At 39.1% G+C, this 24,079-nt stretch overlaps 1 protein-coding gene and 2 long non-coding RNA genes across 19 annotated transcripts in view; 1 reads left to right on the top strand and 2 right to left on the bottom strand.

Moving 5' to 3' along the window:
• nav3 (neuron navigator 3) overlaps positions 1-21,997 on the top strand; it is a 194,515-nt gene extending 172,518 nt beyond the window's left edge. For 9 of the 11 annotated variants that reach the window (XM_051077602.1, XM_018697073.1, XM_018697066.1 and 6 more), the window contains 13 exons: positions 472-638; positions 2,038-2,191; positions 4,071-4,257; positions 6,320-6,417; positions 6,520-6,615; positions 7,155-7,323; positions 7,591-7,826; positions 8,439-8,593; positions 8,855-8,926; positions 9,546-9,742; positions 9,919-10,037; positions 10,857-11,060; positions 12,338-16,637. In XM_051077602.1, coding sequence (XP_050933559.1) covers positions 472-638; positions 2,038-2,191; positions 4,071-4,257; positions 6,320-6,417; positions 6,520-6,615; positions 7,155-7,323; positions 7,591-7,826; positions 8,439-8,593; positions 8,855-8,926; positions 9,546-9,742; positions 9,919-10,037; positions 10,857-11,060; positions 12,338-12,457 — 1,974 coding nt within the window. In that variant the 3' untranslated portion in view covers positions 12,458-16,637. Of the gene's footprint in view, positions 1-471; positions 639-2,037; positions 2,192-4,070; positions 4,258-6,319; positions 6,418-6,519; positions 6,616-7,154; positions 7,324-7,590; positions 7,827-8,438; positions 8,594-8,854; positions 8,927-9,545; positions 9,743-9,918; positions 10,038-10,856; positions 11,061-12,337; positions 16,638-16,675; positions 16,907-18,988; positions 19,053-19,560; positions 19,636-20,394; positions 20,454-21,440 lie in introns of those variants that run through there. The other 2 variants (XR_001963294.2, XR_001963293.1) reach the window with 2 other exon arrangements.
• The window catches only part of LOC108888373 (uncharacterized), a 32,460-nt gene continuing 29,412 nt past the window's right edge, over positions 21,032-24,079 (bottom strand). For all 7 annotated transcript variants that reach the window (XR_007815020.1, XR_007815016.1, XR_007815015.1 and 4 more), the window contains one exon: positions 21,032-21,467. This is a non-coding gene — a long non-coding RNA (uncharacterized LOC108888373). The remainder of the gene's footprint in view (positions 21,468-24,079) is intronic.
• The window catches only part of LOC127143524 (uncharacterized), a 13,586-nt gene continuing 12,984 nt past the window's right edge, over positions 23,478-24,079 (bottom strand). Inside the window, exon 2 of the long non-coding RNA XR_007815022.1 lies at positions 23,478-23,666. This is a non-coding gene — a long non-coding RNA (uncharacterized LOC127143524). The remainder of the gene's footprint in view (positions 23,667-24,079) is intronic.

The raw sequence follows: 24,079 nt of genomic DNA, 5'->3' as shown, positions 1-24,079 counted from the left end.
GAGTGTCTTCTGTATGTTTGCAGTGGTTATTCCCCCATCTCCTGTTCCTTCGCTCCTGTATTTGTTCCTCCTTCTTCCCCTCTCAGAGCAAGCTCTACTTTTTCCCTTTTCTGGAAACGTCGGCATGGAAACAACAACCCTCCCCTTTCCCCCCAGTTCCTCTTCGATCCTCCCTCTTCTCTTCCTGCCCTGTTCATTTTGATTGCCTGTTCAGCCCTGATTTCTAGGGTCATTAAAAAGCCTGATCTCCCCGTCTCCATCTGTCATTTCCATTTCTACTTACGGCCTTGCTCTTTACCTAAACCAGACCGTGACCATTGCTTGGAAACAGCACGGAGTGACTTCCTCATGTGTCAGGATGTGATGTCACCAGATGTCACTCTTAGACGCTGACATGATGTGACTGAGGAGATTGGTGGGTGACAATATTGACGTCTTTGCCCTCGTGTGTTTGTGTTCTCTGTCTTGCAGTTACGCAGCTCCTTCAAGCAGGCGTTCAGCAAGAAGAAAACCAAATCCCAGTCGGCCCATGATGAGATGGAAGAGATGACCGACTCTCTACCGTCCTCACCCAAACTGCAGCATGACAACAGGCAAGGCAGTGTTGCCACGCTGCGCTCTTCGCCCTCCACCACAGAGTGAGTTACAAGTCACGAATACATACACACCTGCATTCACTCTCATGCAGATACTTTAATGCAGCACAGAGGTAATTCTCACCTCCTGTGTGTAGTTAACACACTTGTATATATTGATTTATGTCAATAGAAAAACATATACACTGTACACAGTTGGCTGTTTTGTTCCTTCTTCTCTGAGTCTAAATTCTTTTCACTGTTATTTCTTTTGTTTTCACAAATGTCTTTAAATCCTCTCCTCAACTTTTATCTTTCCTCTGACCTTTCTGTCCATACTTTCTTTAACGTCTCTCCACCTGCTGTAGCAAGTGCATTTGCGATAGCAAGTCCTCCCCTATTTGGACGCCAAAGAAAAAGCAAAACGGTCATGTGGTCTACAAGCACAGATCTCGGTAACAGGCAACGTGTGGCATGTTCCCAGGGAGTGTATGTGCAGTGGGGTGTTTTGGTGTGACTTACTTTTGCATCTTAATGCCGCAAAAACCTTGGCATGTTAGAAGTGATGGATTTCCCTGGCACACAAACTGAACTTGGACCTCAAACGTGTCCAGTTTTCAGTTAAGGGAGAGTAGCAGAAGGTTGAATTAAGGGTTAAAGGGATAAGCAGTGACAGTTTTCATACTCAAGCCAAGGCAAATTGGCTCTATGTCACTGAAAAGGACCAACATGTGGTCATTTCACCAACCAGCAAAAAGCATGCAAGTACTGTGCACATCTGCTGTGCTGTGTGGTAGCTGGTAGGATCATTTCAATGTTGAAATACCTAATGTGGTTTTCTCAGGAGCAGAGCATGTGGAAGTTGCTGAACTTTAAATGACACAGTAAACCACACAAGTGTGACAGATTTCTGTTGTGTTTTTGGCTTAGCATAGCATCTAACTTGAGTTATTGTTTTAGGTCTCTGCCTGCTGATGATGAAAATAATTGAATCTGTGCCATGATAATGGTACTACTACCACATCATTTACTGTAAATCCTACACTAAATGAGGTTTTTGCTGTACATTAATTATTCTGATTAACAGTCAAAGAGAAAAAAGCAGTATGCTCCTTGGTTACAACGAAATCCAGCATATCAACCTAAAAAAAAAGTGAACAACTGTGCTGCGGTTGGAACCACAACTGGAATATGTCTTTTACCTGTAAGATTCCTCGGCTGAAAAAATTCTGTAAATGGAAAGGATTCGCTGTCCCAAATGCTGCACTTCCTGTTCACCTTCATGTTGTACCTGCCCGTGCAGTTTTCACCACTGACTCCAGCTTCCCCGTGAACTTCAAACTTCAGCTCTCTTATTTCCTTTAAGTGTGCGCTTTTTCTCTCCAGATTGTGTGTGTGTGTGTGTTTGATATAACCCTCAAGGTGACCCCGTCCCCCTCCCTGTGTGTAATCCCGGTTGCAGGCTGTGCGAATGCACCGAGGCCGAGGCAGAAATCATCCTCCAGCTGAAGAACGAGTTAAGAGAGAAAGAGCTCAAGTTGACAGACATTCGCCTGGAGGCGCTCAGCTCCGCTCACCACCTTGACCAGATCCGAGAAGCCATGAACCGCATGCAGGTGAGGTTATACTGACCTGTGGGGGTCTATTTATGCTTGACACAGGTTAAACTGGAGCAGCATGCATAACTGACCATTTGCCAGGGGACTGAGGGGGAAAGAGAAGTCTAAATTTTTCATTCATATTTTCTATAGAGAAAAGGTGTGACATAATTATAAGAACATATCAAATCAGGAATTCTCTCCAAAGGCCCAGATAAAGGCATCTCATGGAGACAGAAATACTTTTTGTTATGATACAGTTTCTTCTACTGTGAAGGCTCAGACAGGCAAAACTTCACTCTGCCCAATTTATTTTGGCTAAAGTGGTGTGTTTCTCCCCCGAGGCACTGGAGCATGACAGCTACCAGTTAGGAAGTTAACAATGCATTCAGTAGGTTAGTGAATGGCTGACAGGGTACCAGGAGGGCACCAGTAGGGCTGAAGGCAAACTAGCTGATGTAACACACACACAGAGCCTCTTGTACCATTATCTACACTATACACCTAACACTCTCTAACACAGGTTAGCTATTAAATCTTAGGTCATGATACTGTTGCAGGCTAAAAAAGGTGTATCCACCACAGTGTCTCTGTGTTTGTTTATCAAAAAACCTGAAGTGATTAGTCTCCTATTTAACTGAGCAAACAAGAGATAACATTTTAATTAGTCAGTTGCTTGGAGGTGGATTTGACAAAGCCAGGCTAGCTGTTTCATTATGCTGATCTAAGCTACCTGGCGGGTGGCATAGTGGTACAGTGGTTAGCACTGTCACCTCACAGCAAGAACGTCCTGGGTTCAAGCGCCGGGGCTTTTCTGTGTGGAGTTTGCATGTTCTCCCTGTGCCTGCGTGGGTTCTCTCAGGATACTCTGACTTCCTCCCACAGTCCAAACACATGCAGCTTAGGTTAATTGATAACTCTAAATTGCCCGTTGGTGTAGGTGTGAATGGTTGTTTGTCTGTATATGTTGGCCCTGCAATGGACTGGCGATCTGTACAGGGTGTACCCCACCTCTCGCCCAATGACAGCGGGGATAGCCCCCCCCCGCGACCCTTAACAGATAAGTGGTATAGATAATGGATGGATGAAAGCTACCTGGCTGCTGCAGTACAAATGAGAGGGGTATTAATCTTCTTATCAACCTCTCACCAAGAAAAATTAACTTATTTCCCAAAACATTGAAATATTCCTTTAAGCCTAAAGTCTGACAACTTTTTAAAGATTAATACATTATGATATACAACTAAAAAATTGGGAAAATTGGATTCTGTAGCTCGCTGATTAGCTTTCCAGCAAGTACAAAGCACACTGAGCCAGCTGTATCAGCTCCAAAAGAGGCAATTTTAAATAACACTATCAATGTGAACACACTTCATAAAGGTGCAGTGAAAGTGTTTAATTGTCCATGAAGTTGAATAAAAAGATATGAATCGAGGCTTTCTTGCTGCAAATAAATGTATTTGATTTATGCATTATATTCCCTTTGATATAGTGCAACAAAAGCCACTCATCATTTCAAGGTATAATCTTTAGAGATGCTGCGTCATTTCATATTTGGAAAAGAGGCACATGTTCAAAGACTGTCACCATAAAAGTCTCAGTTAAGTGCATGTGGATTTCCTTGTCTGTAGAAGCCTATAGTATCCCCTCAGATCTGGGGATCATGTAAGGCTCCTTATCTGAGACTTAACCTTCAGTACAAAGAGAGTCTTAAAGATCAAAAAGCCGCTTACAGCCCATAATTCCAATAATACTGATTCAGAATAACAACACTGGCCAGCCTGAATGCTAGAAGATGACCGTCTGTTGTGTGAGCAGCCTATTACTCAGTGTTACCCGAGTCTTTGAATGCAGTTTTTAGATTTTGTCCAATTTTCATTCTTTTCTCAATGACCAGAATGAGATCGAGATGCTGAAAGCAGAGAATGATCGTCTGAAGTCCAGTGGTAATGCGACGCCGACAGCCACGCCCGTCAAGACGGCCCGGCCACCATCCGAGACCTCCAGCACCTCCTCGTCCTCCTCACGTCAGTCCTTGGGGCTGTCGCTCAATAACCTCAACATCACTGACACCATCATGTCAGGTCAGTTCAGTGTCAGCGCTGGTGTCTGCGGCACGTTGATCTCAAGTGTCTGTGTAGATCAGTGTTCACAGTCTGCAGCTTGTTCTTAGAAGTGAGAACAGTGTGGGTGGTGGAAGTGAGTGAAATGGATTTTACAAACAAAAATAATGTATCTTAGAAAACCTTGACTGGCCAATCAGGATTAAGTATTGAACAAAGCTCTTTAATAACCCCTCAGAAATATTATTTAGTTTTCAGAAGGACACATTGGTTCTTTATTCTTTCAAAAAGGTATGTTCAGCTATTGAGAATTAAACCTCCAACCATGACAATGTAAGTGCTATGCTCCTCTGTTTAGTTAAGCCGCAGGACAGTTTCTGGTCCGAAGCAACTCTCAGGGCAGAAGTTTTGTTCTGCAGCATCAAGTTGGATTAGCTCTCCCCATACTTGCCTCAGTAAATGTGAGAGAATTGTGATTGCAGAAAGAAGTGACCTGGAGGAGCTGCATGAAATGACGAAATAGCTCCCCTTTCTTCTGCCAGTGCTCGATACACAGCAGGAGCCTGTTGCGCACACACATACACACACATGAACATGTCAAAAATCTCTCCAGGCTTGCTCCGTTTGAGAAGTGAAAGAGTTTTGTCCCTCTCACTTGTCCTATAATTAACATAGAAGGCGCAGCTCCCTCTGAGGACTCAGGCCCTCGTTAATTGATGGGGGGATGAGCCAAGAGCAGTGACGCGTGGGAAGACGAGTAGGCCAGCAGGCCGTTATCACCCCAACACAGAGCCCTCAGCTAAGAGAGGCTGGCCGAATACAAAGTACCCACTTCCCTCTCCAAAATGGAGCCTGGGAAAATGAGAGAGATTTATGGTTGGAGTTGTCAGTGGTATGATTGTTGTCAAAGGTTAAAGGTGGCAGAAAACTAGCCAATAAGTCAAACTTGCCCACATTAGAAACACAGCTATATACAAACTGGAGTGGACTTTATTTGCTACCGTTTTAGATTGTTTGTAATTTTTGCCCTAATAGTCCTAATACTTAAAGCTGCTATAATTAATATTTTTATATTAACAAAGGATCACGTGACTACTTGTATGTGAAAGTGGTTGCGTGTAATGATGAACCCACAAAGAATCAACACCTGACTCTACAGTTAGCATCAGAACCACAGGGTATTTTAGCGTCCTTCAGCTCATTGTTGTGGTTTTAGTTGGGTTGTTGTGTTTCTGCTGTCCCTAAGTGGCTGAAAAATCTGTACAATGTCAGAAAGAGGAACATCAGTGGCTTCAGCTTAAATAATTTAGATGCTGCTTCGTCAGTGAGTTGAAATCTTCAAACTAAACAAACTGAGCCTCCAGATCTTTCAGCCTTTGACAAAAATGACCATGAGCTAGCATAGCAATTAAAGCAATGAACTGGAAGAAGTACAATTGGTCTGATGAGACTTTAGAGCAGTTGCAGATGTCACACATTGATGGTGTGTCTGTGCAAATTTGACTAGCTCAACCAGAAAGCCTGCACTGCAGAACGTAAAACCCATGTGACATTTTGTTTGATTCTGGAAGTATAATGGACTCATTCTGGTTGCTTTTTTGGGTTTCCCAATACTGTGATATTTGTGAACTGACAGCCAGAAAAATATGTCTGTTGCTGTTGGTAGAGAATGACACAGATATAAATGTGCTCAGTGTCTGGTAAGGTGATGTTACTGTCTTCTTCTTTACATACATTGTCAGCTTGAGTAAGTTTTACCAACTGAACTTTCAACTCCAACAAATACCTAAAAAAAACACATCTTCCTATTAATAGTTATTTCTCCCTTGTACTCATAACATGCAGTTGGTCTTACATTATCATTCAGCACACTCACTAGAAATCGCTCTGTATGAGAACATTGATTAAATGTAAAAGTAATTATCACATGAAAGAACCCATTAGCTATCTTTTCCTTTGGAGTCTGTTTGTCCATTTCCAGCTATAATTTGCTGGCAGGCAGAAGGAGAGTTTGTTTATAATGAATCAAAGCTCCGACAGATTAAAGTTGGCTGTGTTTCCTGACAGAAAGTTCTGTTTTCAGATATTCTACTAGATGACAGCTATGAGGGCAATCTACGCAAAGAAGGCCGGAGTGTGCGGATAGTGGTCACCATCAGCAGCGGGCCAAATACCACTAAGGTGAGTGGATGCAAGATTTCCCATCATTTTCTCTTTTCCTCCAGCTAAAACCATCATAATTGTATTTAACTCCTGTGTTTTATTCATTTGACAACTCCTTAGGGTACACACAGCCAGGAGTATCTGATTGGGTCAATAGGTGTGAGTGGAAAAACCAAGTGGGACGTCCTGGACGGGGTCATCCGACGCCTCTTCAAGGTAAACAGTGAAGGACTTTTCTGATACATACAGGGCAGTCATTTCAGCAGCATTGCATGCTCTCCTATTAAGTTTGTTTCCATATGCCACACAGAAGCCCATTTCTTTCCCAACTATTCACCTGAGTGACTGGAATTAGATTTCATATGCCACACGCTACCTATGGAAGAAAGCATATTTTTCCTTTTAAGCACAGAGTTCTCTGATGAATTTAAGGGACTTATAAATCTACAGGTGCTGAAGTTATAACACAAGATCAAAGAAGAACAGAAGTTTTTCCATTTGTACCATCACCAGCTGGTTTGCTGATAGGGTGTCACTCTAACATGGTGCAAAAATGCATCACTTCTACTTAATTCAAAATCCAAGCAGTTATGTCTGACTTATTGTGTAAGATTCACAGACAGACAAAGCAGGATCCTTTGACAATTTGACAAGAGACTGTAGATCTTCTTGGACAACAAGTCACAACATATTTTTAAACACGATCAATATCGCAGTTTATTCTTCACTGTCCTCTAACCCCTCCCTCCCTGCAGGAGTATGTGTTTCGGGTGGACCCTCTGACCAGCCTGGGTCTCAACTCAGACAGCATTGTCTGCTACAGGATGGGCGAGGTGGTACGTGCCCACGCCTCCGAAGTGCCTGAGCTGCTGCCCTGCGGCTACCTGGTGGGCGACAGTAACGTCATCAAGATCAACCTCAAAGGTATGGCAGCAAGAAAGCAAGGAGTTTCTATTGCAGGATTGCAACTAATATAGAAACCAGGTTTAGATTCTCTAGGAAAGTGTTGGTGGAGAAACATATAACTGTTATCCTGTGTCATTTTATTTCAGTGTAAACTTAGATTATATCCTGCCTGCTTGCTCTAAAACTGGACCCAATCTTATTAACTATAAAATATAAGACATTACTACATTAATATTCACTCTTTTCTTCCTCCTATCCATCTCTTTCCTTTCTTCATCTTCCTAGGAGTGAAGGAGAACAGCATAGACAGTCTGGTGTTTGACACACTCATCCCCAAGCCCATCATCCAGCGGTACCTCAACCTGTTGATGGAGCACCGTCGTATCATCCTCTCAGGGCCCAGTGGCACCGGCAAATCCTTCTTGGCTGCCAAGCTGGCCGAGTACATCATTTCTCAGATGGGACAGGAGGTGACTGAGCACAACGTGGCCAGCTTCAACGTGGACCAGAACTCCAGCAAGGTAGAAACAACAGAGAGGTTTTATATTATTGTTAGTCAGGATTCTTGGTGCATTGCAGCAGTGATTTGTTAAAAATGTAAATAATTTTGGGTGTCCATTTTATCTTCTTCTGCTTCACTTAAGTGCTTTCTACACTTCCCAGAATGCAAGTATAATATGCAATGCTGTTGTTCAATGCAAATATTAACAGATCTTAAGAGATGTACATCCAGTTACATTCTATTGACACTGTGTGTGTACAAATTGGTCTGTCTGCCTCTACTACTTTAGATTCTCCATGCTGTGTATCAAATGTTATTGCAAAATTGCATCTGTTAACAGAAGTAAAAATACTTGTCCAGAGGGAGAAAAGCTTAAACAGGAGTTGGACATACATTTGCAAGCAGTAAATGTCAGCTGTGGTTCATATAAATGTCAATCCATTCTTGCTTTTTAATGGTTTGCATTCAAGTAACTAGTCTAATATAAATAAAGAGGTAGTAGGGACTAAAATTATATTGCTCCCTGCAAATGATTATTCATCAGACCTACATTTCAAGCCCTTTATATTCCAAATGTTGCATCCAAATCAGTGTGTGTACACACTGAAAACCGTAATGCTTCCCTCCGCAGGATCTGCGTCAGTACCTGTCCAACCTGGCAGAACAGTGTAACTCTGAGGAGACGGACACAGAGCTCCCCACTGTGGTCATCCTGGACAACCTCCACCATATCGGCTCTCTCAGTGACATATTCAACGGTTTCCTCAACTGCAAGTACCATAAATGGTGAGTCAAAAAATAGTAGACAGCCCCACCCCCCAACAAAAAACTTACAGACAAAAAGCAGACACCTCATGAAGAGAGAATGAAACTGTACAGTTATTCTTATTACGAATGAGTGGTACTGATGTGAACAAGCGGGCAGTGATGTCACCCTGGTGTCTGTCATTACTGACCTAACCGCAACATAATGCAGCAGTTATTTAGTGTAACACGCTGACTGTGACTCTGAGTAATTCTGTATTGTGTTGTCTCTGTCTCCTTCAGCCCGTATGTTATTGGGACCATGAATCAGGGAGTTTCCTCCTCTCCTAACCTTGAGCTACACCACAACTTCAGGTTTGTGTCGATACTTAAACTACAACCTTAATTTACAATGGAATAGCACCCTTTGATTTCAATGCACCATGGTATTGATGGTTTGTATTATGGTTAAAATGCTCATTGTGTTGTGAAATAATATTGTGTAAGGACTGTGTGTTATTGGTTCCACAAAGCAATTATGTTGAGTTTTATTTGCTTTGCATCATCTCACCTGTCAGATAATGTGTTTGATTTCAATCCTCTATCAGCCTGTTATTTCTCACAGATTGTAAACTAAAGACATTCTTCCACAGGGAGTGCTGTAATTATGTCTCTTGGATAATTAGACTTGTTAAATGAAAATTAATAGACTATAGTGTTCTCAGTGAGGATCATTTCTGCTTGGCATGTTTGACTAGCTGATGATTTGGCAAACATGAAGTTATTAGGGAAGGCTTATCATGAGCCAAACATTAATTTAATGTGAATCTATTATAGTGAAATAATCCTAAAACCTTGTACACTGATGGCAGAAATGCCTTAGACAGCACATCATCTGTAATATTCAGCTTTGATGATAAATTTGGTTTAATGTTGCGATGACTTATTAGCCCCGCTGCTTTTGTTTCACTGTTGATGATCCATGCTGTCGTAGGTGGGTGCTGTGCACCAACCACACTGAACCCGTCAAAGGATTCCTAGGCCGTTTCTTACGGCGGAAGCTGATAGAGACGGAGATCGATAAGAACACACGCAGCAATGACCTGATCAAGATCATCGACTGGATCCCCAAGACCTGGCAGCATCTCAACGGCTTCCTGGAGGCGCACAGCTCCTCTGATGTCACCATAGGTCAGTACACACACTCTTTCTCCCTCCAGTGCTTCATGCTATTCAACCAACACTAAAGCCTGGGTGGTGTCTTATTTGAACTACTGTCAGAACACACTAATTTCAGTCTTTGCTCATATTAACGTGTGTTTTTGAGCCAACAAACACTCATCATCTGGGCTCTTCTGTTCCTTCAGGCCCCCGTCTCTTCCTGTCCTGTCCCATGGATGTAGAAGGCTCTCGGGTTTGGTTCACTGACCTGTGGAACTACTCTCTGGTGCCCTACCTGCTGGAAGCCGTCAGGGAAGGCCTTCAGGTATGTCCTGTAATACTTCTGGATCATCACCCAGTGCAATATGTATGACGATTTAAGGGATTTAAAAATCAAAGGGTATTATAAATCTGTGCTGTATAAAGGGAATGAGAACCCTGAAATGACTTAAATTTGTCAGATTATTATATCATTGCATAATTGTAGCATGTTAATGCAACAAACTCTAAGTAAATAAAGTCTTTATTAATTTAAGTAAAACAAAAGACAAACTACAAAATAAGTTATGACACTGTTTATTGTTGCTTCAATTGCAGCACTGTTGTGCTGCTGAGTCAGTAATGGTAAATGTGCACAGAGAAAACATGGTGATTATCTGCAGTGTCCCAGTCTAAACAAAAATTATTTTCTCACTCTCCATTCTCTGCTACTTTATATTGTATTCCACTACATTTCAAAGGGAAATGTAGTTCATTTTATATAAATGAACTACATAACCTTTAACTCATAGTGCTAGTTACTTTTGATACATTCAGTACATTTTGTTTCCTGTACTTTCACTTAAGTCAGTCAGCAGTCTGCTCTCCTTTTACTGAACCATTTTCTTCATGCACCACTGTGACTGCCACAGCTGTTTAAATGAAATGAGACGAGTAATGAAACCGAGAAGATGATAATCACCACACTCTCTTTTTCTAATGTCACTTCACACAATTCTTGCATGGCACAAGATTCATACACTGTGTATGAATAAAAAAGCAGATGAGCTAGGACTCTGGGCTCACATTGTGATTTACCTTGTATAAGTATAAGATTTCATAAAACTGTTCACCCATTACTTTCCCTTCTCAACCACTCCAACAGCTGTACGGCAAAAGAGCAGCATGGGAGGATCCATCCAAGTGGGTGAATGACACGTATCCATGGAACGCCGCCTCACTGCAGCAGGATGGCCAGTCGCTGCTCCAACTGAGGCCAGAGGATGTAGGATACGACGGCTACAGCTCATCCAAGGAGGGAGCCTCGTCCAAGCAAGTGTCTCAGAGTGACACTGAGGGAGACCCACTGGTGAGGAAGACATAAAATACACACACACTAGTCAGCTGTGGTGTAATCTGTGCCATTGAGGAACCTACTATAGAGAGTTTAGTTTATTTAGAACATTTAAGGAAAGATCCAATAAAATGAATGAAAATGTAAGAGAGCACAAAAAAATTCTATTAAACTAATATATACATGGTGCAGATTGATAAAGTTATTCAATTCAAGGTTGTTGGTTTCCATAGAAACCTATAACAAGTGTTACCTTGGCTTTTGCACAGAGAGACATACAATAAATAAAGAAGCTGGTAAAGTCACTCAGTGGTGTAGACTCGTAGGCACACCTTATCACACACACACACACACACACACACACTGGAGGATCAACTATTGAAGGAGGGGAGAGAGAGAGAGGAAGGCAAATGGGTGGAGCGAGAGAGAGAATTAATTTCCATTTGGTGGGTTATTGCAGCCCAAGAGGAATTAAAGGGTAGTCATCCAAAAACTACTGGCTTGATTTAGCAAGTGTGTGTGTGTGCGCGCGCGCACGCATGACTGTGTTTGTGCTTTTGTGTGCATGCATGCATGTGTGTGTGTGTCCAGTTTGAGCGCAGGTGTGCCAAGACTCATTTTAGGAACACTTGAAGCAATGCACCAGATGCAGCAGCACTGCTGCATTATTTAGACCATTAGCTCTATTACAGGAATGAGAAGGTCTGTTCTTTTATTGTGGTGATTTACTGCGAGCTTTTAAAAAGCTTATGTGCTTTTACCACAAACAAAATCCAAAAAGACAGACTTTGTGAGTCATTACAATATTGTGTATTTTTAGCAGGTTTAATAAGTACAGTTTTCATCTTAGAGATGGCACATCCTCATACTTGGAGTGCTGCTAGCGCCAGATATATCTTGTTTGTTTAATCAGTGTTGTTTTATATGGGAGTTTATATGGGTGCTGGATTATTTGGTGGCTGTCAGGAGCACCTTCCTGAAGTCACAAGCAGTGTCCTGGGAGGTGGTCACGGAAATAAGTTACTGTCCTAATCATCTCCTGAACCCTCAGACTGATATATTGCAACACCTTAGTGCGGTGTTTGGAATCACTGCCTTCAACAAACCATATTCAAGAATGCAGCAAACTACAGCTGTCACTCAGGTTTAGGCTAAATGAAATGTAATCAAACTCTAAGTAACTCCAAGTAAAGCATATATCTGTGCACGTATCTAAAGTTCTTATGCTTTATGTGTCTTCAGTTTCCATGCACAGTCTCTGTATCAGATTGTTTGTTGTTTTGTGTTTGCAGATGAATATGCTGCTACGGCTGCAGGAGGCAGCTAACTACTCCAGCACACAGAGCTGCGACAGCGACAGCACCAGTCACCATGACGACCAGCTGGACTCCTCCTTGGAGTCGGCGCTATGAGAGCGAGAGCTGCGCTGGGAGAAACCGGACCCCTTAGACCCCTGGAACCTGGGAACACATTTGAACCTCCATCACTACCAGACACCACCCCTATAGCACACAGATGTATGATATATGAAAAGTTTTATTATCCAAAATGGTATACCCACCATTTGAAAGCAAACACCTATTTTTACATAGTGATGGTGCAATATTAAATCAAATTATTCTATGTTTTAAAGAGTTGTTGCCAACTTGATCAGAATGATATACAATCATACAGGTTGGATCATTTCTATTTTGCTGACATCAAATAGTGAAGCTAGTTAGTCATTTTAATGGATGTATAACATTTTAAGAATACAACTTTTCATATATGTGTAGGCAGGATGTGTCTGATGAGGAAATGTAGTTCCTCTGAAGTTGACTTCCAAGGAGTAAATCACAGTTTGTGCTCAGCCATGATGAGCTACAGTTTACTCCATTCGTTTAACTTTGGGTGTCAATCTCCAGAGTGTCAGAAAAAAAACAAAAGAAAGCCAAGAGTTTGACGTGACAAAACTGGATTTTTGTTTTTTTAAAACCCAGTTATATCTTCAGATGTTTACAATGGGGGGGCATGTTCTGTTGTTTATGTCTTTCCTTGTTTACAGAGGTGCTTCTCACAGACACACATACACTCATATAAATGCACTTACACACAGGCAGCAAGAGGAGACTTTCCTTTAGTCAGAGGCTTAAATGGGTTCAAGCCCTTATTAGACCAACAATCTAGCCTGCCAAAGTGTCCTTGAGCAAGGCACTGTATCTCTACCACCTCTGGGGTACCTGATGTCCAACCCCACATACTGAGGAGGGTAAGTAGGGGGAGTGTTTGTAAGTGATGTAATGCCCTCTGGTGGCTGTATTGGAGGTTCTTAGCCCATAAAAACAGTGGCCATAAAATTCTGATTGTTGACCCTCACATACAAATTGGGTTCATTGCAGATGCATCAGATTGATTTTGTTTTTCAGTAATGTTAGTTTAAGTCAAAAACCAGCTGTTTGTTGTGTTTAGCTGAAATGGCTCCTCACACGTTACTGTTTTGGAGTAGGGTTTAGGGCTAAAGGACACTTTTTTGGTCTAGTTGTTTACCACTATATCACCTTTTTTAAGTGTCTTTACTTTTCTAAACATAAATTGTGTACAGCACCTCCATGATGGCACCAGATGTGGTTGATGCAAGACTTTTGCAAAACCTCCACAGCCCAACTAGGACCACAAGACTAACATTATGATAAAACACACACACACATACACACATCCCTCCTGCCCTCAGCTCAGTCGTCAGTTGAGCCTCGTGGTGCTGGTCCCCTGTCCTGACCCTCGTCAGTGTCAGGCACTGCCAAGCCGCTCCTTGCTGCCCTGCATGCCAACAAGCACAACGAAAACGCATTGTCTGTGTATCATCCAGCCACATTGCTACTGTGAAGAAAAAATGGACGAAGTGCCAATGTTTTCCCTTTCATTTACTGCCAAATGTGCACACACACACACAACCATACACACACACAGACTTCCCATCACAATGCAAAGCTGACCATGGTTGTAGACTTAGATTAAGTTGTTCTTGGCTTTCCTCACTCTGACGCATGTTGTCACTTGTTAGCTTTAAATGCACCATGAGAATAGCAGGCAGCGCCCTCTTTGGGTCATCACAGAACTCTATCACTGGATCATTCGCTAAACTCCTCCCCCGAACAATGATTGTCCAATCATGTCTGTCAAGCTTTAGATTTCTCCACCTGTCTAAGCATTGTATATGGAGCTGCTGTTACTCAGTATTGAAAAAGTAGGGTGGTGTCTTTTTTAAAGCCTTTTCAAAACCAAAACACAAGAGCAAAAGTTAGATTAAACAGTGTGTTTCTCTGTTTTGATGTTAGCTGTAAAAATTAGCATGTTTGGCTAACTAGCTTAATTCTTAGGACACACAGCTTTAGCCTCAGTCTATTAGCACGATACAATGTATGTAGCTGTAAAGTGTGTATTTAAGACCAATTTTGCAAGATTATCATTTAAAATGAATTAGAAAAATTCAGCCAGTTGTAGAGCTAACATTAGCTTAATTAGCTAGAGTTGAGAAAAAAAAATTGCTAAGACTTTAAAGTGGCAAATGAGCTATCAGTATTGTAAACTGCAGAGGTGATAGAATGGAAAGCTTGACAGGCATCTCAACAGTAACTAAAAGGGGTGTGGCTTAGCAAATGGTCAGTTGTGAATAGCTGAATTCCTGTGGCAACCAGAAATGAGAACCAAGTAGGTAGAGCTGGCTGCAACAGGGAAATTCAGAAAGTAACAGGAAACCAGTAGATTGACTTTTAATTTTTCACTCTGGCAGATATGAATCAGAGCTATTATACTGTTTGATCAATCAACAAACTATCAGTAGTATTGAACTGAATGATGCAAGCTGACAGTGTCTTGCTCGGAACTTTCTGGCACTTATTTGATAGTCTTCTTCAGCATCTTCAAGCATCAGGAAGCCACGAGGTTCCAAACAAGAAACAAGTATTTTAAAATGCAAGTTAAACCAGATCAGCGCAATAGCTGAATATGGGATCAGTGATATTGGTGCTTTCTCACTGCCTTAAGTGTGCAAAAGTTGGGGAGGCATCTCATTCTCCCATTGGCTATAGTGAGAAAAAGTTGGATGACGATAATCTGCTTCCTGCTACGTCAAAGATGCTGCTTGTGATTGGAAAAAGAGCCTCTTTTGTTTGTTGTCGGTCCCTCTTCCTCCAAACCGCCCTTTCGTGTTTCTGACAGTGGAAGTATAAAAGAATTGATGCTGTATTTGAATTTAAAAACTGACCAATATTGTAAAAACATTTTAAAAGGGGTGGGGTATTTTTTAGTTGTTGTTTTTGCGCCCAGTTGAGCTGGGCTCACTTGAAGAGACAGGAGCACAACCAAACAGTTTTGGGTTTTCTAGCCTGATGAGCATGTTTTGAAGCTTTTTAAAGGGGATGCATTGAGAAGAGACCTTTACCTTTATGTATGCGTGTATTGGATGGAAGCCATTTTGAATTTTGATTGTCCTCTCTTTGTTTAACAAGTGGGTTGGTTTTGCACACTTTGAGGTCGGGGTGGGTTGTAAATACTTAAGTCTTGCACAGTGAATCAAAGATGCATTCTGCCCTGTTGATGTTACAATATGCTTAACCCGCTGAGTAAATTATTGTACTATGAAAACAGAGAAAAAAAAGAAATGCAAAAACTCAACACGCTGTCAGAAACAGGTGTGTGTCTTGTGGTGATTGGATGTTTTGCCTATGCAGGAGGCATACGGTGTATAGTAAGAAACTGTTTTTTAACTCACCGAAAATCACAGACTGAGAACAAAAAAATAGGCACTTTTAAAGTTTTCCCCCATCCTGCCATAATATTCTCTGGACCCTCTCTGTCTTTAGGAATGCCTGTTGCTCCTTAGAAGCACTTCCTCTCTGGACATGTTAACCCAAGCTTACCGCCACGTTAGGCTTGCCAGCTGTCCGAGGCACCGAAGCTGACCTGACACCGTACTGTATACATTTACCAACAACCAACAGGTGCTACTGGTCAGTCAAAGTCCATCAGAGACCAACAAGTCACATTGGCACAACCTCAGGACAATCCTATCCTCTACAATCCTACCTGTGTTCAGCTTCACATGTGTCTCTGCAGCCAAGCCTCTGATGGTTCGCACATATATCTGGCCACCTTGGCCAGTCCTGTGTCTGTAAGGGTGTGTAGTTGCATGCTATGGGAGTAGTTACTATGGTAACACGTTGCTCCTGAACTTGACTTGCACCCCTGAGCTTAGATATCCCGCATTTAACCCTCTCAGCTACTCTACACTCCTGTTGTAGGCCATTAGTTCCCAAGCTAGCAGAACTTTGACACCGTTAACAGTGTACACCATAGTGCTGATGATCAACTGGTAATTTTTCCCACTTACACTTTGCAGTTACATCTCAGTTTAAACCATAGCATTTACTCTGGTTTGAGAGAAAGTTTTTTCTTTTTTGGGTGAAACATTTGTCCTTAAATGTTTTATATTTTGTACATTTGTATGTAACATATCATGTAAATAGACAGAGACAGTGATTTAACTCATCTGGAGGATTTTGTAGTCTTTGTAAAGCCCTAATAAATGGTATTTGGTGTCACACGAGCAAACAACATGCTGAGCCTTTGTCTTTTGTGTCCATTTGAAACAGGCTGGTTCTAGGCAAACATATATGAGGGGGCAGTCAGAAATGTGAAGGGAGCATCATGGGTACAGATCATGCTACAGCAGCAGTTTTCTGGGGGAGTATTTTACACACGTTTTGTGGAGGGCATTTTTGCCTATGACAGTGTTTTCTTCAATGGAACCCTACAACCTGTCCAGCTTGGGCATCCCACCTGAAGACTAAGCTTCTGCTGGAATAACTCCTACGGTCACTGAGGTAAGTAGACCTCCTGAACACGTGGCAATCTGTCAGGGAGAAATCTGAAAAAGAAAGATGAAAAATAAAATAACTAAATAAAGATCCCTCATCCAGATTTTAACAATGAACACCATAACATAGTTTCTCATTTAGATGAGTCTAATTCATTCTCAAAATTTGAATTTAACAATAAGACCGTATCCAATATTTACAAAACTGAAAGTTAGTCTTACGAAAAAAGACCAAGCTTTTTCTCAAACTTTTCAAAGTAATGTATAACCCTAACTGTGCTTCTGTGGCATGGGAGAAGAGCAGAACTGCCAGTAGGCTGTTCCCCAGTTGGATGCACAATTATAGATAGATAGATGTTATATTTACTTTTGTTTTTTCTTGTTAATTATGACAAATTTGACGTTGCTTCTTACCGTTAAATGTGCTGTCTCCTGCTCACTGACATTAAACAACTTAAATTCAATATCACTATTAGGAGAAATAAAGCTGCTATAACTAACTACAGTGTACATATATGTTACAGGAGCATGCTCATTAGTTTGGCTATTACAAATTACATGTGGCTCATATCCAGTTTGTCTGAAAACAGTCACTAATAAAGGAGCATCATCTTCAGATTTCGTGCACTGATGGTGGGTCTGGCGCATGAGTGTAGCCAGATCTTATAATACAACTAAGGCTTCTCTCCATTCTTAATATAGACTGTACAGTCTATGGTCTTGACGGTGGATGTATTTTAGGACCAATCAGAAGCGGTTGCTAGGCGGACCAGAATCGGCCAGCCAATCTGTGTTTTTCTGCCAATGTTAGGTGACGTATGTCGTCGTTGGCACGGCGTGTCTTGTCATTGGCCACGACCTACAGGGGAGGAGCGCAGAGAGGCGGAGAAACGAAGACGGAAAATAGATTTAAACCGAGTTTGAAGCGTTGCCTCTGTTTGCCAGTGCTGTGCGAAAACAGAGCTATAGTAGAGGTCTGGATGCTAAAACAAACTCTGGAGTTGCTTTTTTGTCGTTAATGAAGAGGTCTGGATGCTAAAACAAACTCTCGAGCTGCTTTTTGTCGAATACGAGTGAGACCGGACGCCGAAGGTAAGGCAAACAGTTAGCGGCTAGCGTTAGCATGAATGTTATCGGAGAGCGTTAGCATTGGCATTACCATGGACGAATGGTATCATATCAAGGATATTACCGATATTTTGCACCTCTTTGTTATTTTGTGTACCATTATGGTCATTTTAACTCAGTTTATGGCGATGTATCGTGTTTTATCATTGGTTTGTGGCCATTTGTGGTGATTTTATATTTACCTTTACCTGACTCTTTTACACGTGGCTGTTAACATTAGCATTGGTGGCGAGGGTTAGCATTAGCCTTATCTTTAAATTATGTGTTTGGGGCTTTTCTTCCTTTTAGTCGTCGTTTTTATTTGCGTGGGTTAAAGTGTTTTTGTGTTCCATCTTGGTCATTTTAAGTCAGTTCATGGAGGATTATCATGTCGATATCATGTCTATTTGTGGTGGTATTGCATCGTTTTGCATCTCTAGCTGGATGTTTTATATCTACTTATTGTCAGTTTCTTTGTGGTTATTTTGCATCGTATTGTGTCTTTGTAGTTTTGTGTCTATTCAATATCATTCAACGTTTCTTTGTGGTTGTTTTGTGTTTCAGTGTGGCAGTTAAACCTCTCATTGTGATCGTTTTTTGACTTAGTTTTTTTTTTTTTTTTTTTGCCTCTTTGTCGTTTTGTGTGTCTTGAGACTTTATTGAGCTCAGTTTTGTGTTAAATACAAGCTTGAAAACTTGAAAATTTTCACTCTGTGCTCCACCACAGGTTTTAAGACACAAGAGTAGGTTTCAGTGTATGAGCTGAACTATTAAAAGCTATTTTAAGAACTGCTTTTCTCTCGGAGATCAATAGCGTCATATTCTAGTAACATTATTAATTTATTCACCTCAACACTCAAAGTGTGATTGTCGGTTCTAGTGTTTAGTTTTCAGTGTTGTATTCTTCTACACTGTTCAGGTTTTGGAGGTGAAGTATTCTTTATTAATGAGGTTATTTGTTTGTTGTACTTGTGTTTTCCAGGTTTACTGGTTCAGCTGCTGCAGCCTGGACAGAGACACCAGCTCTCATCTTACAAACCAAACTGGTATGTGTCCTAAAGATTTACCCAGTCTGAAAAAAATGTGTTGATGAGCTGAATTATTAATGTTAGTAACAGTGTTATTGTTTAAATCCTTGGTATTTAATGAGTTTAGTATTGATTATGATAATAACTGATTCATTGTGTCTATAAATTGTCAGAAAATAGTACTAGTTCTAATAATTTTTAAAAACTCAATATAGTTGACAGTTAATTTTCTGCCTGTGGACTGAAGTATCATTAAAAATACCACAAGTCAAAACCCTGCTTTCAAAAATGAATTTTACTTATGCAGTTCACAGTAATATACATGATTCCTCCAGTGATAAGTTGACAGACAATTAATATATAGAAATTTAAGATTTAGAAGTACTTTTTCTTGTCATATGTGACAGTAAACAGCCCATTTTCTGAGACACTTCTGTAACATTTGAGAAACGTTAAACTGTTGGTGAGGAATAGGTCATAGCATTGATCATTTTCCTTTGTATGTTTCTCTTTTTATTTCTTCCAGGTGTCACCACTTCGTACATGATCGCAGTCTTTGTACAGTGAAGAAGTTCTTTGAGACCAGGGCAGATGCCTCCAGGTAATTTGCAACTGTCAACACAGAGCACTGACATGCAATTATATATCTTTAGTAAGTGATCTGAAGTCCAAACAGTATGATTTGTCACAAAAAGACTTAACTCATAATTGAAGTTTATTTACATAGTTCATGAATGTACAGTTCAAAGGAAATGAAGAATTTTAACATCAAGTCTCTCTCTCTTAAGCCTGGCATGCACCAAAGGATTTTTAAAATCTTACCCGATTTAGAAAATGTGAGAGACCACACACGATGACAAATATTGTCAGATTTCACAGTTTTGTGCTTATAGTGTGTGATGTGCAACACGAAGACCAACACAGCCACTGTATCTCCTTCTCTCTCTTTTTCTCATTAGTACAGTAAATTATAAAAATGTGAGGAACTTATTCAGTTAACTGTCATTTTGCTTCATTTTGGCTTCTATCAGCCAAATTTAGTTGAAATTTTAACTGTCTTTGGAGAAACAAACATTTCCATCCACTGCTGTTGTGTGAATATCAGGAGCTGGTGGAATCAGTTCTCCACTCAGAGCAGCTTCTTCTGTCTTTGTGTAGAAAGCAAATTTAACTCTTAGACTAATTCTGATTAGTCCAGAACCAGTCAGTCCACAGTTTGGTTTCTTTGTAGATGGCGTGTCTTTTACTTGTCTATCTTATGACGGTCTGAAGTTCAATACCCAGAAACTCTCTGTGCTTTTATTTTGATGTGTTAAAAGTTACATCTTTATATTAATGTTTGTTGTGTTTTTCTCCACAGGATTCAAACTTGAACCATTAAATCACAGAGAGAAGAGACAGACGTGAAGACATTTCCAGGTCAGTGTTTATTCTTTTCAGTCTGACTCTGTCATTATCTCAGCTGCAGTTTGACTCTCTAAAACCCCTTGTCTGGAACAAATAGCAACAAATTAAAGCTGCTGTAACTTATCAGTTTTAATCAGTATTTTTCAACAATGTAGCTGCAAAAAATAAATCTAAACAATATGTATAACAAAATACATATAAATAAAACAAAAAATATAAAATAAAATTATAAAATAATATAAAATAAGTTTAGAATAGAATAGAAGCCCTTGTAATAAATAGGTCTAAAAAATATTTTAAGCTTAAAGCAATAAAAATGGTGATACATTTAAAAAACCTAAACAGGTTTGATAAATAAGGTTAAACCTTTAAATATTTAGCCTTTAAAAATATATACCTTAATTCATTTTGAAAAATTTAAGTTCAAAACCTTAAACAATAACTCTAAAAAGCCTTTAAAACCTTTATGAAATATATGAAACTTTTAACAAATATTTTAAATACCTTAAAAAAAATAGGTCTGAACATTGAGTGTAAAACCATAAAAAAGTAAATATAAACTCTTGATTCAAAACAGAGAAATAGGAAGAAACTTTTAATGATTTTATTCCAGACAACATTTAACAAATCATAGCAAAGATAATGACAGACATTTGACCACAAGGAAACACTTGTTAGGATCAATGTAGTTATGTTCATCTTTGGAAAATGTGCGCATGTCTACTAAGCATCTTTGTGATCATTTAACTGCTTGTGGTACAATTATTAATTACATAGTTGTATCATAAGCAGTTGACTGTTCTCACTGGTGCTTTATAACAACACACAAGTCTTTAGAAAATGTGCATATGGCTACATTATAGATGTTAGAGAAAAACAAAGTGTTTCACTTGAGTAACAGGAAACCAACACTGTTTACAGCAGTTAGATGGTGGAGGTCTTCTATCTAATTAACAGCTTTGTAACACTTTTGACTTGAGTTTCTTTCATCCACTTCAGGTCTTCAGCTGCTGTCATCTTCTCTTCCTGCAGAGACAAGAACATGTGTTAATGGCAGAAACTGATCAATATATTTTTCCTTTCCTAAACTAACCTCATTCCTTGATACCTAATTACAGTGATTTAAACTAAATATTTTACAAGTCACTCAGTATCACATATTTTAGTGTATTTTCTAATTATTACAGTAACAGTAAAGACTACATATAGTTCTGAACCCTACTGTAATAATTACAGTTAGACAAACACGGCCCATGAAATAAATACAGGAAAACAATTTAAACTGTTTATACTGTTACTAAAATGATGCTTTTTTTTGGGACATTTTCATACCTAAGACAGTTCTACACAGGATTAAGTTAGATTTTGTGTCATTCCATTCTGGTATTATAAACAGTGTACTGTGTACATAGTCCTGTTTATACTGTTCATATTGTTTAAAATGTTAATACACTGTTATATATTATATTGTTTTGTATCTTGTCTTGTTTATATTTCTACTGCTGCAACACTAAATTTCCCCGCTGTGGGACTGATAAACGATTATCTTACGCAAATACATTGTCTGATTATTTTGTCTGTTGGTTTAATATTGTAAACTTTTTTTTTTTTTTGGTAGCCAGAGGTTAGGGTTTTGGTAACAGCTTTTGAAGCCTTACTAAACTATGACATTTTTTAATGCCTTACTATACTACAAACTTTTTTGACAATTTTTTGAAGCCTTACTATACTGTGACATTTTTTGACAGTTTTTGAGGCCTTACTAAACTATGACATTTTTTGAATGCCTTACTATATTATGACATTTTTTGAAGCCTTCACTATACTATGACATTTTTTGAAGCCTTACTATACTATGACAATTTTTGAAGCCTTACTATACTGACATTTTTTTGAAGCCTTACTATACTATGACAATTTTTGAAGCCTTACTATACTGACATTTTTTTGAAGCCTTACTATACTATGACATTTTTGAAGCCTTACTATACTATGACATTTTTTGACAATTTTTGAAGCCTTACTATACTGACATTTTTTGAAGCCTTACTATACTATGACATTTTTTTAAGCCTTACTATACTATGACAATTTTTGATGCCTTACTATACTATGACATTTTTTGAAGCCTTACTATACTATGACATTTTATGACATTTTTTGAAGCCTTACTATACTATGACATTTTTTGAAGCCTTACTATACTATGACAATTTTTGATGCCTTACTATACTATGACATTTTTTGATGCCTTACTATACTGTGACATTTTTTGACAATTTTTGAGGCCTTACTATACTATGACATTTTTTTGAAGCCTTACTATACTATGACATTTTTTGAAGCTTACTATACTGTGACATTTTTTGACAATTTTTGAGGCCTTACTATACTATGACATTTTTTGAATGCCTTACTATACTGTGACATTTTTTGACAATTTTTGAGGCCTTACTATACTATGACATTTTTTAAGCCTTACTATACTATGACAATTTTTGATGCCTTACTATACTGTGACATTTTTTGACAATTTTTGAGGCCTTACTATACTATGACATTTTTTGACAATTTTTGAAGCCTTACTATACTGTGACATTTTTTGACAGTTTTTGAGGCCTTACTATACTATGACATTTTTTGACAATTTTTGAAGCCTTACTAAACTATGACATTTTTTAATGCCTTACTATACTATGACATTTTATGACATTTTTTTGAAGCCTTACTATACTATGACATTTTTGAAGCCTTACTATATTATGACATTTTTTGAAGCCTTACTATACTATGACATTTTTTTGAAGCCTTACTATACTATGACATTTTTTGAAGCCTTACTGTACTATGACATTTTTTTGACAATTTTTGAAGCCTTACTATACTATGACATTTTTTGAAGCCTTACTATACTATGACATTTTTGAAGCCTTACTATACTATGACATTTTTTTGAAGCCTTACTATACTATGACATTTTGACATTTTTTGAAGCCTTACTATACTATGACATTTTTTTGAAGCCTTACTATACTATGACATTTTTTGAAGCCTTACTATACTATGACATTTTTTTGAAGCCTTACTATACTATGACATTTTTTGACAATTTTTGAAGCCTTACTATACTATGACATTTTTTGAATGGCCTTACTATACTATGACATTTTTTGAAGCCTTACTATACTATGACATTTTTTGACATTTTTTGAAGCCTTACTATAACTATGACATTTTTTAATGCCTTACTATACTATGACATTTTTATGACATTTTTTTGAAGCCTTACTATACTATGACATTTTTTAATGCCTTACTATACTATGACATTTTTGAAGCCTTACTATACTATGACATTTTTTGACAATTTTTGAAGCCTTACTATACTATGACATTTTTTATGATACATACTTTTTTTTGAATTGGCCTTACTATACTATGACATTTTATGACATTCTTACATTTTTTGAAGCCTTACTATACTGTGACATTTTTTGACAGTTTTTTGAGGCCTTACTATACTGTGACATTTTTTTGAAGCCTTACTATACTATGACATTTTTTGACAAATTTTTTGAAGCCTTACTATACTATGACATTTTTTAAATGGCCTTACTATACCTATGACATTTTTGACA

The sequence above is a fragment of the Lates calcarifer genome, linkage group LG18 (assembly GCF_001640805.2).
Source record: "Lates calcarifer isolate ASB-BC8 linkage group LG18, TLL_Latcal_v3, whole genome shotgun sequence".
Taxonomy (NCBI): Eukaryota; Metazoa; Chordata; class Actinopteri; family Centropomidae; genus Lates; species Lates calcarifer.
This window is presented reverse-complemented; position numbering and strand designations above follow the sequence as displayed.